The sequence below is a fragment of the Columba livia genome, chromosome 4, assembly GCF_036013475.1.
Source record: "Columba livia isolate bColLiv1 breed racing homer chromosome 4, bColLiv1.pat.W.v2, whole genome shotgun sequence".
NCBI classification, from domain to species: Eukaryota; Metazoa; Chordata; class Aves; order Columbiformes; family Columbidae; genus Columba; species Columba livia.
Window position 1 is genome coordinate 70,989,443 of NC_088605.1, and position 14,147 is coordinate 71,003,589.

General features: G+C 39.5%; 1 protein-coding gene across 2 annotated transcripts in view; it reads right to left on the reverse strand.

Moving 5' to 3' along the window:
* Window positions 1-14,147, reverse strand: part of EGF (epidermal growth factor) — a 61,172-nt gene that overhangs the window by 17,425 nt on the left and 29,600 nt on the right. For both annotated transcript variants that reach the window (XR_010472458.1, XM_005515250.3), the window contains exons 11-19: window positions 13,979-14,115; window positions 11,932-12,080; window positions 10,159-10,263; window positions 8,246-8,469; window positions 4,493-4,660; window positions 3,587-3,736; window positions 3,073-3,222; window positions 2,336-2,452; window positions 1,172-1,297 (exon numbers count right to left, since the gene is read on the reverse strand). Coding sequence is in view for 1 of the 2 variants with exons in the window: in XM_005515250.3 (XP_005515307.2) it covers window positions 1,172-1,297; window positions 2,336-2,452; window positions 3,073-3,222; window positions 3,587-3,736; window positions 4,493-4,660; window positions 8,246-8,469; window positions 10,159-10,263; window positions 11,932-12,080; window positions 13,979-14,115 (1,326 nt within the window). In the remaining variant the exon portion in view is untranslated. The remainder of the gene's footprint in view (window positions 1-1,171; window positions 1,298-2,335; window positions 2,453-3,072; window positions 3,223-3,586; window positions 3,737-4,492; window positions 4,661-8,245; window positions 8,470-10,158; window positions 10,264-11,931; window positions 12,081-13,978; window positions 14,116-14,147) is intronic.

Sequence of the window (14,147 nt, forward strand, 5' to 3'; positions counted from 1 at the left end):
TTCTCTTTATCTCATAATAACATTGCATCATTTATGAAATGCTGTGAAAACATATCTTACTATCTTCTGGACTTAAAGACTTCAGGAAGATAACAGACTGTTTTTCAATAATAGCAGTGTAGGCACCATCGTCATTCTAGCTGAGCAACTATAGCACAGACAGTGAAAGCCCAGGGCTGCCTTGTAGGTGGTGCTGGGACAGCAAGAGGAGCTTGTCACTTCTGTCTGTGCTTCCAAACATCTTCAGAGACATGAGCTTTGGATCTCTGACCACTGTAGGTAGAATGCTCTCTCAACCCTCCTGCCTCTGACATTTTCCACACCCTGCCCACAATAATGATATTGTTCTTCATTGTTCAGTGATCCTTATCTGTCATGAAGAACCAAAGTCCAGCAAAACTATGTAAGAACTGGGTCAAATTTAATCAGCTTTGAATTAGGCTTTAAAGGAGAAAGGAAAAAGAAAAGAACAAAAGAGAAGACAAGACTCTCATAAAGGTCTGAACAAATTGTGTGCTAGTCAAATAGTGAGGGGAAGAAGCTTATTGTTCCTTCATATTTACTGCTAAAATGAATTAAAAAAATAAGAAATGTAGGGAATGAACTAAAGACCTGGCATTAGAGCTGGATGGGAAAATCAGTGGGTGTGATTATTAACAAGACTCTAAATGTACTCAAGCTGTCAGTGTCAACACCTTGAACCTCATGCCTATTAAACAGACCTGGAATTATTTGATGAGTATTATGACACACTCAATAACGGCTTTCGTTTATATTCATGGCAACGATTTCCAATAAAGCTCTACTGCTTCACCTCCACTCCCCTCCTCCCTTCACTCTTTCTCTCTTTCCTGCTGGAGCTACTAAAAAGAGTGCAAACACTGGGAGAAGGTATCCACTGACAACTACAGGCTTTGCATATTGATCAGTTGCTGAGGTTGCCACACTTCAAACAGGAAAGAAATAATCAAAAAGGAAGAAATAATAAATGTCAGCTGTCTGGGGGAGTCACTGTTAGGATCCATGCCCCAACCAGATTTTTCAAAAAGAACCAGAACAGCTCATTTGACAGTTTCACATCTTGATGCAAGGCTAGCCTGAATCATGTGTCTTGCTCATTCATCCTCTCCCAGCCTTCCAGACACAGCACAGCCCTCACACATGCCCATACCGTAGCAATGGACTCCGTCTCCCATGTAGCCCTCCAAACATTTACAGACGTAGCCCCCTTCTGTATTGATACAGCTTGACACGTTTCGATTACAGTGGTCTATATTTATAGCACACTCATCAACATCTGTGAGACAAAACAAGGAGACAGGACATATAGATGATGAAATCATCAGGTAAATCAGTAAAAAGAAATGTTTACATCATGAATCACCCTCAGACTATACTGTCACTTGTCGTTTGTGCATCTGAAGCAAATGGGAAAAGAAAGGCTTTGTGGTTTTTCTTGGTATGAAATTTGATGGGGATGCTCTGAAGAGCCTTAGACAGTCAACCAGCTACAGAGAGAGAGACCTACAGGTTGTACAAATACCACTCACTTCAAAAAAAATCCCATTAGGAGGGAATAATCCTATTCAAAGCTAGTCTTATATTCTTAAACCCTACCCAGAAAGAAACTCTGTCTTGACAAAGAACACATAAGCTTAAAAAAAAATGTACCACAATTAAAAAAAAAAGAGTATGCCCATTTCACCTTCCTTTTTTTTTTTTTTCTCTTTCCATAGCAACATAAAGTCCTGTGAGTCTTCCTGCTTAGCTACCAAATGATAACTTGCTCTGTCCCTAATGCCTTTCTGCCTTGGCCTTTATGAGAAAACAAAGTGCTTCCAAATATGTTGTGTGCAAGTCTGAAAACTTAAAGATCATTCTGAGCCATATGTTGTCTGATTGTTGGAGTCTCTTTCTAGTGCTAGAAAGAAACAAGAGCAGCACTTATGTATATTTATATTACATGAGGAATACTAATTTGTAAGAGATTCCTTAATACATACTTCTAAATTGTACATCAACTATCATGTCTATGGACTGAGCTTTTATAATTAGGCAATTTTTACAAATAAATACTTTATGCTTTTATTCCTATTATTCTTGCTATTGCTTGTTAATATTAATAGGATTAATAGTCATGACTCAGGGGAAAATAAGGCATGTGATAATTAGCCATTTCATCTCACATGCTCTCTGCTCATCGCCCCTTTTAAAACAAGCAATACCATTGACCTTTCTGTGATGGCTTATGCAGCAGAGCTGCCAATATGAGAAAAGATTTTCCTCTCCCCCAGTCTACAGTTTTCCAGAAGGTTATATTAATGTATTTTATTACCATAGCATGATTTCCCCTTCCTGGTAAATCCTTTCAAACACTGGCACATAGCACCATCTTCCAGCAAAACACACTGTGCATTGACATCACATTCTAGTGCAGTGCAGTCATCTTGATCTGTGGCATAAACAAAACCAAAACAAAACAAAAACATTAGATGCATTTGGACAGATCAAAGGAGGTAACTGCATATTCAAAACAATACAAACCAACCAACCAAACAAAACCTAACAAGAAAACCTGAAAAAAGTTTTCCAAGGTTAATGATTACAAGTTAATCAATCATTATGGCTGTTGTCTTTGCCTAGAGACAGTTGAAGTGCCATTTAACATCAGAATTTCTGAATATTTTATGCAAAACCTATTGTACAATTTAATGATCTACTGTCATTGAACACATGCAGAATTTATTGTTTTTACTGTAATTTTTTTCAGAGGAACCTAATATGCTTATAAAATCCAAGGGAGAAACTGAGGGATCTTCATAAGTATCCCAAATTAGAAATATTTTTCTCTAGACCTGGATATATCATCAAGTTTTGTTGACAAAATGAAAAAAACATGTCAACAAACAATCAAACAAGCAGTCCTACCTGGCATAATTGCCTGGCATAATTCAGAGCATGAATGATTAGGCATCGAGCCTTTCTTCCTTTAAGGCCTGTGATTTATTTTTGTTATATAAACCTATTCAGAACCTCACAGTAAATAGAAGGAGGGCAATCATCAGACTCTACCTGATACCATTATTTCAGCCATCAACAAAATGCTCATTTTTTCCTTTTCTGCACTCTCTATATTCTTGAATATCCCACCGCTTTGTGTGCTATGGGGTAAGGTCTCTGGTGTTGGCTTTGGCACTACCTCCTTGTGCGCAGAGACACTTCCTGAAAAACACAAGAAAAAAGTGACACAGACTATTTAAATCTACTGAACTAACTTTCTGATTTTCCACCGCTTGTTGACTTTCCAATAATCATGGTGGTTTCCTTTTAAAATAAACACCAGTATCCTCCAATACTAACTTGTTTCTGGCCACAAATTATTCCTAAGACCACTGTGCATATCTCTTACTGCTAATATGCCAAGGGAAAAATTACAATGAGCAGACAACAGGTTATTCACCCAGGACAACACCCCAATGTTTTCATTCTTCCGAGAAACTGTCATCCATTATTTAGAGCAAGGTGAATATTTTCCAGGATCCTCAAGGGTTTGGGAGCAGTCTTTTTTGGAACTGGAGGATTGTACCTCTTGTTGTGTTGGAAACATTTGAAGCACGGCAGGTTTTTCCATCTTGAGTTTTCCCAAATCCTGGATGGCACATGCAATGGGCAACTCCAAAATTGTTTTCACAGATCTGATCACAGCCTCCATTCTCATAAAGGCAAGGATTTGCCCCTAATGCAGAAAAACAGGCAAGTTAACAAGCTGCTTCTTCAGTCAACATCTCCTTTTAGCTGTTCAGAGTTGAAGCAGTTGGAAAAAGAATGAGGACTGACAAAAACTAGAACATCCTTAATTTATTTTTTTTTAATTAAAAGCAGATGCATATAGTAAAGCATAGGCATTATCACCTGGCCTCTGGCAGGAAAGCAGATTCATATACTCTGCATCTAACATATGTATTACACTTTTAAAAGTTTCCTTTATTTTTCTCCTTTAATATTTAGAGTGCTATCATTCCCTGCAAGAACATCGCAAGGGCATAGAGAACCTGTGATTACCTTCTCTCAATCCTGCTCTATTGTATTACTTGTTTTCTGCTTACAGGGAGATTGTTCCCAACAGAAAATCAAATTATTTGATCCAAAACTAATAAATCTTACAAAATCTTTCTCCATGTCATTTATTATTATTTGTGTGTGTGAAGGATGCTGATAAATTAAGATAAATAGGAATTAGAAGACTATGGTAGCCTTGTGGCCATTGATCAGCCTCTATTCTTGGGCATGATCATAAATATACAAAATCTGTTAGCTTTCCTGGGACACGTGCCCAGATGATGCTTTCAATAAATGCCAGTCTGACTATGCAAGGTCTTTTAAAGAGCCTGTTTCTGAGAAGATAATCCTCTCCCCAAGGACACCTATTCTACTGATATCAGTGAACAAGAAGAGGCTGGAAGGGATTGACTGCTCAATTTTTGCAGTATACCTGGTTTCGCCAAAGGATGAACTACAACCATTGATGAAGGTCTCAGCATGCTGCCTCGAAGACGTACCCTATTTTGGCCGGTCTTCTTGTCCACTCTCATTAGTGATGGCCTAGCCCAGTCAGAAAACCAAAGGTGATCCTCAAACACTGCTACATCAAAAGGGTGGCCTATAAAGAAATTAGATTTCTCATTTCCAGGTCTGTACAACATACAAGAAACCAAGTAAACCAAAGCACTATCTGTATACAGGTCTACTTCTAACACAGTGGCATAGACATAGCCACTTCTCCACTTTGATGTCTTATAGGGAGTTTTAAGTGTCCATGAATGGTGGACCACAGGCACACATTACTTTTGCTCTTAGCAGAGGAGGCTATGGCACTTGACAGGCTCAGTACAGTCTCTGTACTGCTGGTGACCTCAAACCAAGTCAGTTCACAAGATGCTTCTACCTCATCATTTCTTGAAGCAGTATTGAGACCAGCCTTTCAGAATTGGAATCTCACCGTCTTACTCCAGTAAGTGGCCCAGCACAGAGCTGCTGAGGTACACAGCTCCTTTTGTGTTCTTCACATAATAAGAAGGAGAGGAGTTCATGGCATGTATTATCGTGTATAACTGTACCAGCACAGGGCAGTCTGGGAGCTACAGACACTGTAGCCAATGACTCATGGTAGGACTCTAAAGCCAGTGTTTGGTCTCTGCAAGTGCCAAAAGTACACACAAGTGTAATGCAGTTCTCCACATGTACACATAAACATGCACAGACATTCGCTAGCCAACTCATTACAGTGCAAAATTGAAGAGAGGGATTAATTGTCTTCACTTCACTCAGGTAGCAGCAGTAGGCTGTGACTTGTGAGTCCCTGTCTGTTAGGTAGTGAACTAACAGTAACAGTTAACACAAACCACAGGATGCAGCAGATCATTCAGGTAGCTTCCTCTCTTTTTACTGATTACAACAGGAACCTGGACAGCAGCTTAGAGCAGGCACCAAACACTTACATGACTAACAGTAGGCAAGAGAAATCCCACCACAAGTGTAGGCTGCAGCAGTTTTTCCTTAATAGCACAACATTATGTTCACTAGGAAAATGCAGAACCCTAGTTTGACTTCCAGAGAGAAGCTCAGCAATTCAAAATCCAAAGGACACTTTCATATATAATGGCAGACACACTATAGGTATGAAGATTTTTGCAAAATCATTCTGACTCTTTAATATCTCTGTCATGATAGAAAATTGTCATTAGTCCATACTCTTTCTATACATCTAGAAATCTCCTGCCTTCAAGCCAGCGTTTGGTCAAGCTTTTTGCAATGGAAGATGAGAACACACACCGTTCTTCCATGGACGTTCACCTGGTTTCAGAGAGGTGCTTCCTCATCCTTACACGCAGTCTGTACATGCACCTCACGTTGTATCACTGCAGTCTGAGCTCCTCTGAAAGGTATGTTCTGTAGACATGTGATTTTATGGTCTGTGTTCTTGGCTTTTTATTTATTTATTTATTTTTTATATACCTCAACTAGGTGATGTTTAATTTCAGTAATACAATTGGGATCCCAAAAGGTAGCAGTTTAAAAAATAAAAAATAATAATAATAAAAATAAACTGAAAAAAACACTCCTACATAACAAAAGTTCTAAGACACTGTTTGAGTGTTCTTAAAAGTTAAGCTGAAGAGTATATTGTTATTCTATTAGCACTTGACTACCTCCATTGAACCATGTTTAATCACTGGGCATGATTCTTAGTTTTTCTTTCCATTAAATTTGAGCAACTAGCCCAAAATCTAAATATTTACTTACAACTTAAGGATCTATAGCTTGCATTATCAACAAACAACACCTTGCTTTGACTAGCAACTTCCTAACTTCTTAATTTATAAATACATTAAGGTTTAAAAATAAAAGCGTAGTGTCATAAATGGAGATAGAGGGAACTGAAAAATTAATAATCACATGAACCCTTTCCACAACAGTGCAAACCTGACTCATTGTATAAACAAAATGAACAGCTGTGCTGTTCACTGCCTTGGATGGGTGCTTACAGGCTGTTTGACTTACAACTGAAAACAGGGTTAGCAGAAGAGCAGAAATTATTCTATTTCGCATGCAGCGAAACTGAATGAATTCTCAGTACATAGGCACTAGGGGGAGCTGCTGTAATAAAAATTCATGTCCCGTCCTCCAGTGTACAGCTGTCCGAGAACAGAAGCTGAATTCTGGTCTCACTAGCAGCATTAGCAAAACATCAGGATATCAAGTCTCTCCGCCTCTGTAGCTTCATACCCCTACAGCAGGGGTGTCAAACTCATTTTCACTGGGGGCCACATCAGCCTCACGGTTGCCTTCAAAGGGCTGAATGTAATTTTAGGACTGTATAAATGTAAGAGTTGTTGCATTTATATAAATGTAGTAGTTACATTTATATAAATGTAGGAGTTGTTACATTTATGCAGTCCTAAAATTACATTTCACCCATTGAAGGCAACCGTGAGGCTGTTGTGGCCCCCAGTGAAAATAAGTTTGACACCCCTGCCCTACAGGTGTGCATTTCATCTCTTTCACTTCTTTCCATACAGATGCTGATGTCCTTTTCTCCCACCTCCAAACAGACGTGTCACTGCTCCAGCCTACAGCCTTTCCCATACCCTGTGCTCCTAGCTGTCCTTCTCTGTTTTCTCCCTGTTAGACACTGTCTCATTGTTTGTGGAGAACTGAAATGAAACTTTCAACAGGGTTCAAGGTCCTCCTTTGCAGATCACTTGCAAGGTGGAGCACACGGCAGAATATGTACAGCAGGGAAAAAGAGAGGAATGCTGAGAAGTCACTCTGCTCATGGCTTTTGATGTCTTATGAACTGGAGAATACTGTCCCCTCCCAGACCTCACTCTGCTCACCTTCAAATAAGTGGGAGGGCATCTGCCTTAGGAGATCAACACAAGCCTTCCCAGAGTGCAGACCAAAACAGCAGCTGATTAACAGAGTAACCGTAAAGTCTTTACCAATGGCAGTCATGTTATTGAGCCTCATTCATGTATAGAGTCCTCATTCTGCCCATATTTTTCATGCACACCTACCCAATGGTACCCAGAGAGACTTCATGCACAGAGGGAAGTGTCCACTCCAGAAACTAATTTGCCATGAATGAGATTCTTAAACACATGGTACATGTGGTGCAACATCAGTTCCTCATTGCTAGTACTTCTGTTGTCGTGCTCCAGAACAACACAGTTACTGTCAAACAATAGAAAACTCATCTATAACAAGTACCAACATATTGCATAAGTCATTTTTCCATTCAGTGTCTATTACGCATTAAGAAATGTTCCTGTGCAGATGCAGATTCTTTGCTCAAAGACCTTAACAGCCAAAGTTAATTCTCTTCCAGCCTACGTCAATGTAACTCAGTGCTGTAACAAACACAGCAAACCCTGAATTACACTAAGCGGTCATGCATGGAACAAGCAAATCACATTTTTAACTTTTTCCTTCTTTGCATTTTTCTGTGAAGGCAAAGAAGTTCTCTGCACAATGCAAAGTGGCTGAACTGTAAAAGGAGAGAGTGTTACAACGGTGCTCTTTTGCTAAAATGAATAAATGAAGAACTAAGTGATGCCATTAACCTCAACACATAGTTGCAAGGGATATACAGCATAGCTGCTGGCTGGTAATTCACATGCACATATGCAGATACACACAGACATTGGCAAGCAGCAGTAGGTAATTATCAACCCCAAAGCCTCACCTACATCATTCTGTGCAAGAATTCGACGACCAGAGCCATCCAGGTTTGCACTCTCAACCACCGACTGCTTAGCATCACACCAGTAAACCTTATCGGCTAAGTAGTCGAGGGCTATTCCACTGGGCCACACCAGGCCTGTGCTGGCTATAACCTGGCGATCGATGCCTTCTAATGAAGAGCTCTCAATCCGGGGATTGACCCCCATGTCAGTCCAGAATAATCTCCTTTAGAAAACAAAATGCATACAGGAAGTCAGTAAGTAAATATTTGTTCTCCTCTCTTCTGTTCTTTCAGAGCAGAAAAATTAGATCAGAGCAATACAAGCCTGAGGCACATAAGAAAATGTGCAGCTTCAAGCAAATATGTTGGCTGCCAGTCTTTTCACACTTGCTATAAGACTCCAGGTGATTACACAGGGACTTACGCAGAACCTCCACTCTGTCGGCACAAAACCTTTGAAAAACAACTCCTGTATATGCTAACTGCCAACTCTTCATAGCTGCTTTTGGCATTTTCCTTATGACTAACGATAGCAGTTTAGCAAACCCAGACAACAGAAGACAATGCATTAGTGAGCCCCCTGTCTAAAGAAGAGTGTAACGATGCAAAACGGAAACCAAAATTATCCACCACCCATGGAAAACAAGCAAGGGTCCTCAGGTTATTTTGGGTTTGAAAAACAAATCAGTATCAGGCCCAGACTCTTCTTTAAATAGAATCATGGGTCTCTCTCTGGGGTTCTGAGTGTTACTCACTGATTGCTCACTGTTTCTCAAAGAACAGACAGTACAAGATGGACACTTAAAATGGAGATAGCCAAACCCACAAACTTCCAAAGCCTGGGCTACAGTCTTCCCAGGCATCAGCTGCTTTTGTCAGGTTTACTGAGATAACTCGCAGATTCACTTAGCTTTATTTATATGAGCAGCTTTGCTGTAGCCAATGCAGGGATCAGTATTCTCTGAAGTCTTAACTGTGTCTCAGATTTCTCTTTAACACTGACTTTACAATTACAGACATTTCTATAATGTCTGTTCCTCCTTCCACCAGTAACTTTCTAATAAGGAAGGTCTCAGTGATGTTTCCTCCTTCCTTTCCCCTTGTAGCCCTTGCATCTACCAATAATACTAATAAACAATCTCCTTGAACTTACCTGTTCTTAAAAGTTTTCCTGCCAGATGCCTCTACCATATTCAACCTCTACTGAAATATTCTTTTAGGTCTTTTATGTACAGAGTGAAGCCAACAAAATGCCCTCCACAACTCAACTTCATCAGTACATACTTACGGCAGCGTATGAGCACCAAAAAAGGAAAAACCAACATATTCAAAACCATCCTAATACAGACATATTGACTGAAATCTATGGGGCTTTGCCATTGATTAAAATGACCAGAATTTCATCAATAGTTTAAACATTCAAACGTCCTTTGATCATCTCAGCACTAGATAAGAAAATATAAGGTGCATTTATATCAACTCCCCATGACAGTAGATTTGGTTTAGTTTCATCAGAAATGGAAACATAGACCAAAAAAAAATCCTTTGTAAGCAGCACTGGTTAAAAGTGACTACTTTTCACACTAATAGATATGGAACCATAAAAGTTTCTAGTGTGGTGTTTACAATTGGCAGGGTAAATTCAGTCACTTGTGCTTTACTTTAGCTTAAACTTCATACAACAACTTCAATGCTTCTTGTATTTTTTTAAATCTATGTGAAAAATGAATACATCCCAATCCACAAAAGAAATCCATCAATACAACATTGCATTTCACACAACTCTGCAAAGCCTAACCTATCCTAACATGAGACTAATGCACTTTTGATGACCAAAAAGGCAAGGCTGGCATGGTCATTTTTAAAAACCCTCCCCAGGTATTACACAATTAGCCTGGTTTATCACTCCTTACTGTGCAAATGGGTGAATGGCAATCCCTCGTGGCTGGGAGATATCCTTCCAGATGATCATTTTTCTGTGCATTCCATTCAGATTGCTCCTTTCAAGGCATGCCTTCCTGCAACACACACAACACTAAGTCCTCCCTGCTATCTTTTTAATTGCCTTCTCAGGCAGAACACACTAAGTTTTTGCATTGCTTTAGTTTAACACAAAACTGTAATTAATAACTTCATAATGACAGGAAATAATCCTGCTGATGTGGGATGTCTAGTTGTTTTATCAACAAATAATTCAAGTTATAGCCTCATTATCTGGTCCAGGGCAAGATGATAAAATACCTGCTTCTCTGCAGGAGACATGAAGTTCTCCTTTTTTGGGCAAATAACAAGTTGGAAGTATGATCACTAATAGATTAATAGACCCAGTTTTGGGTCACTTCCAATCCCTAATATTCTGTGATTCTGTGATGAATGGTAGCTTTAAAGGGAGTCAGGAGGAAAACAAACTCCTAAGTGAATGGCATTATGAAATGTATAAAGAATTTTTTTGAAATAGTACTTTAATATAGATTTTTTCATCCAGAAATCACCAAACAATTCATATATCATGTTTATTTTACAGGAAAGAATGAAGCTAAGATTCTTATGATCACTCCTAAAATCTATGGCAGAGTCAAGTATAGAACCTATATCATCAGTTTCTCAATCTGATTTCTTTCCAGAAAATAGTACTTATTGCTACAAACTTCACCTTGTCGAACAAATCTCAGCCTCTACCTGAAAGGAAGCCTACAGCCTTCCATGCCTACCTGGACCTGCAGAGAAAGGCCACACAAAGAGGGTAGGAGCAATATATTCATGCAAATATGGAATACAAACAAGAAAACCCAGTGAGTGAGAAGGGAGTGGCAGATACAAATCCACAGCTTCACCCTTGACTTGTCTTATGGAGATGAGCACCATAATTTCCCATTTCACAAGAAACACTGGCATATTTGTACAAGAGCTCAATTGTGTAGACAAGATTGTAACTAATAGCATGGAAGTGGACTTGCAGCATATTTAAAAGGGAGAAGAAAGGTAATCTGTACATTCAAAACCTATTTTTATGACTAATAAAATATGGGTCATACTGAATCATGCCCACTCTTCAGGGAGTGTTCATTATGTGTTCAGATATGACACTACCTTTTCACCAAAAGCCTTTTTTGTTTCTCTCTGCATTTAAGTTTAGGTACCAGCTGAAATGTGAAGTCATATTGTTTGCTAGTGACCATTCCTCTTTTATCAGAGATAATTGACAAATGCTCTCCATTAGCTCAAAGGGGAACGATTCTAGCTGTCAGCAATGATGACTTTGTCCAAGATGTACTTGGTGCAGTGATATTCATTATTTGTAAGTATATACAAAGATATACCTATATATACATACATACAGTGTTCATAAATAAATATGAGCGTATAGATATATATATTCACATGCGTATGTGCACATACAGATATGTATACATGCAGTACATGCTTTAGATTCCTTGCAACTGTGTCCAAACCCTTGCTTCTTGGAAAGACAAAGATAAAAGTACAATAGCAGACTAAAAATGATCTTCCAGCAGTTCAGTTTTAAAGAACCTGCCAACTGTATTTACTCAAGATTACAGCTACACAATCAGAATGTGAAGCGTTACTGAATTTAGAGTGATATCTCAGCTATTTCTGTATCACCAGTCATTTATTCCAAATATTTTATGGCATGCTTCGACATAAATGCACTGTGGAGCATGTACCCTCTGTCTGTCCAATACAATTTACGGTTAATCCAGTCCACAGCAAGGCCTTCGGGTATATCTATAGCTTCATGAATAACTTTTTCACGATTTGAGCCATCCAGATCAGCTCGTTCTATCCATTTCAAGGCAGTGTGGGCAAAGTAAATCTGTGAAGAAATAACAGTTGATGTGTCATTAGTTCCCATCTCACTTTCTGCTTTATTTCACTTGTAAAATAACTTTGTCATCTTGAAAGTTCCCTGAACTGCTCATTCACAAAAAGCTGCACAGGTAACCTGTGGTCCCTGATCAAATAAAAAGGCACTTATCCTTCAACCAGCATGACTTCTACAGGCAGCTTGTGCTTAGCTGTAAATCCTGCCTGCCCTATATACAGCCCTCTGAGTATTCTGTGGTTTTGTTTCAGCGAGCAGTTACCTCACATGAAGAATGGCTGAGGAAGGAAAAGTGGGACCAGGCAAAATGCAGCATGTTATAATTTACCTGGCTGCTCGTTTTAAAAAGTGGGGAGTGAGGAGGAGAGGGTAGTTGTGTATGTGTGTCAAGGAGCTGGGAGTGAAAAAGGAGTTATATAACTGGGTTCTATTTTTTTTCCTCTTTCATCCTGCACATATCTTAATTTTTTTACTAGGTGTCTATTCTGTAAGGCTCCAACATTTCCTGGATAAGCTTCTCAGTTTTGGGTCAAAATAAAAGTTCTCTGCTGTGGGAAAACTCAGCTTGTGTTTTCCAAGGATGAGGAGAAAAAGAGGGGAAAAAAAAAATCTCATATTTGATATCTAGAGGGAGCCAAACACTACGTGGCAGAGCTACATACAGAGCAATGCTGAGGCTTGCTTTGCAAATGGTAGCAGCAGAACAAATAACTTTGTTTTGCCACTAACCACAGGGCCAAACAAAGCAAGAAGGAGACCTCTGGCATTAAACCAGCTAATTCAATTACCACGGGAGCACAGAGTGATGCTGAGCTAATTTACCTGGCACCTTGGTTGTGTGCCGCCTCCGCACTGCCCTGCAGAGCTCCTTACAGACGTGGGACAGACGTGCAGAGCCAGTGTCACCAGCACAGCTGATTTACACTCAGCACAGCACAGAACAACTGCTGGTTCCCCAGCAGAGCCCTATTTTGGGAGCGAGTGGCGATGTTCCAGCAGTGCCCAAAACAATCCTCCTGTAACACAGATCTGGTAACATTCTCATTTGTTTAGCTGAATCCATCCAGGCCTTGAGATGTTTCCAGCAGCTTAACTGAGCTCCTCACCAGCTTTCATTTTACCATCTGGTATCTTTTTGTAACACTTTTACAGTGTAAATAAGTCTCACCATGGGAAAAAACCACTATCTGCCACAGGAGGCTTAGCAAAGCACAGCTGAACTCCTTTCCAACTCTGATGGCAAGGAGTAGGGCATTGAGATGCAGCTACACAGACAAACAGCTCTTTATGCAGAGAAGACTCCTGTTTCCAAAAGCAATATCTTGTAATATGAGGAATACATTTCGTAAAAGCAATAAACCCAGTGAGTGTTCAGCAGTTTTGTTCAATAGTGTCAGGACACACGACGTTCAGACTCTTATTAAGATTACTCGTATGTTCAGTATGTATTTGGGGATGTAGCTGCACATTAATAAACAAACAAACAAACAAACAAACAAATAAATATACTGTTGCTTTTACAGCTACCCAGTGAAAAAAGCACGACAATATATTTCCAGAAAACAGCACTGAAGTCTTAGGGGAGAAAACTCTCAATCACACAAAAATGCTTTGAAATTGAAATAATGCTGGGAGTGAATTTAAAAATCCAAAGTGTGTGTGAATTAGCCATGTCAGTGTACAAAGCACATTCACTCAGTAAGTAGAGGATGAACCTCTTCAACTAGTGTTTGGCATCCTGTGCCTGTTGTGCTCCTGGGCAGGCAACAGAACAACGAGCAGCACAACATTTAATCTGGATCACTGACAGCAGAAAGGTTAAGGCACATGAAAGCCCAATCCATTTGTCCTTGCAACACTTCAAAATCCTCTCATTTTTAATGCCTTACCTTATTTTCCACTGGGTCAAAGTCCAGTGCTAAGACTATTCCCATCTGCCAGTCAAGTAAACTTACATAATCTGCACCATCAAAACTGATCTGGCGGATATCTTGGCTATTTGCAAATAACAAAAATGGCTTAGGACCTGTTGATGAAAATTTGCACATATGTTAATTC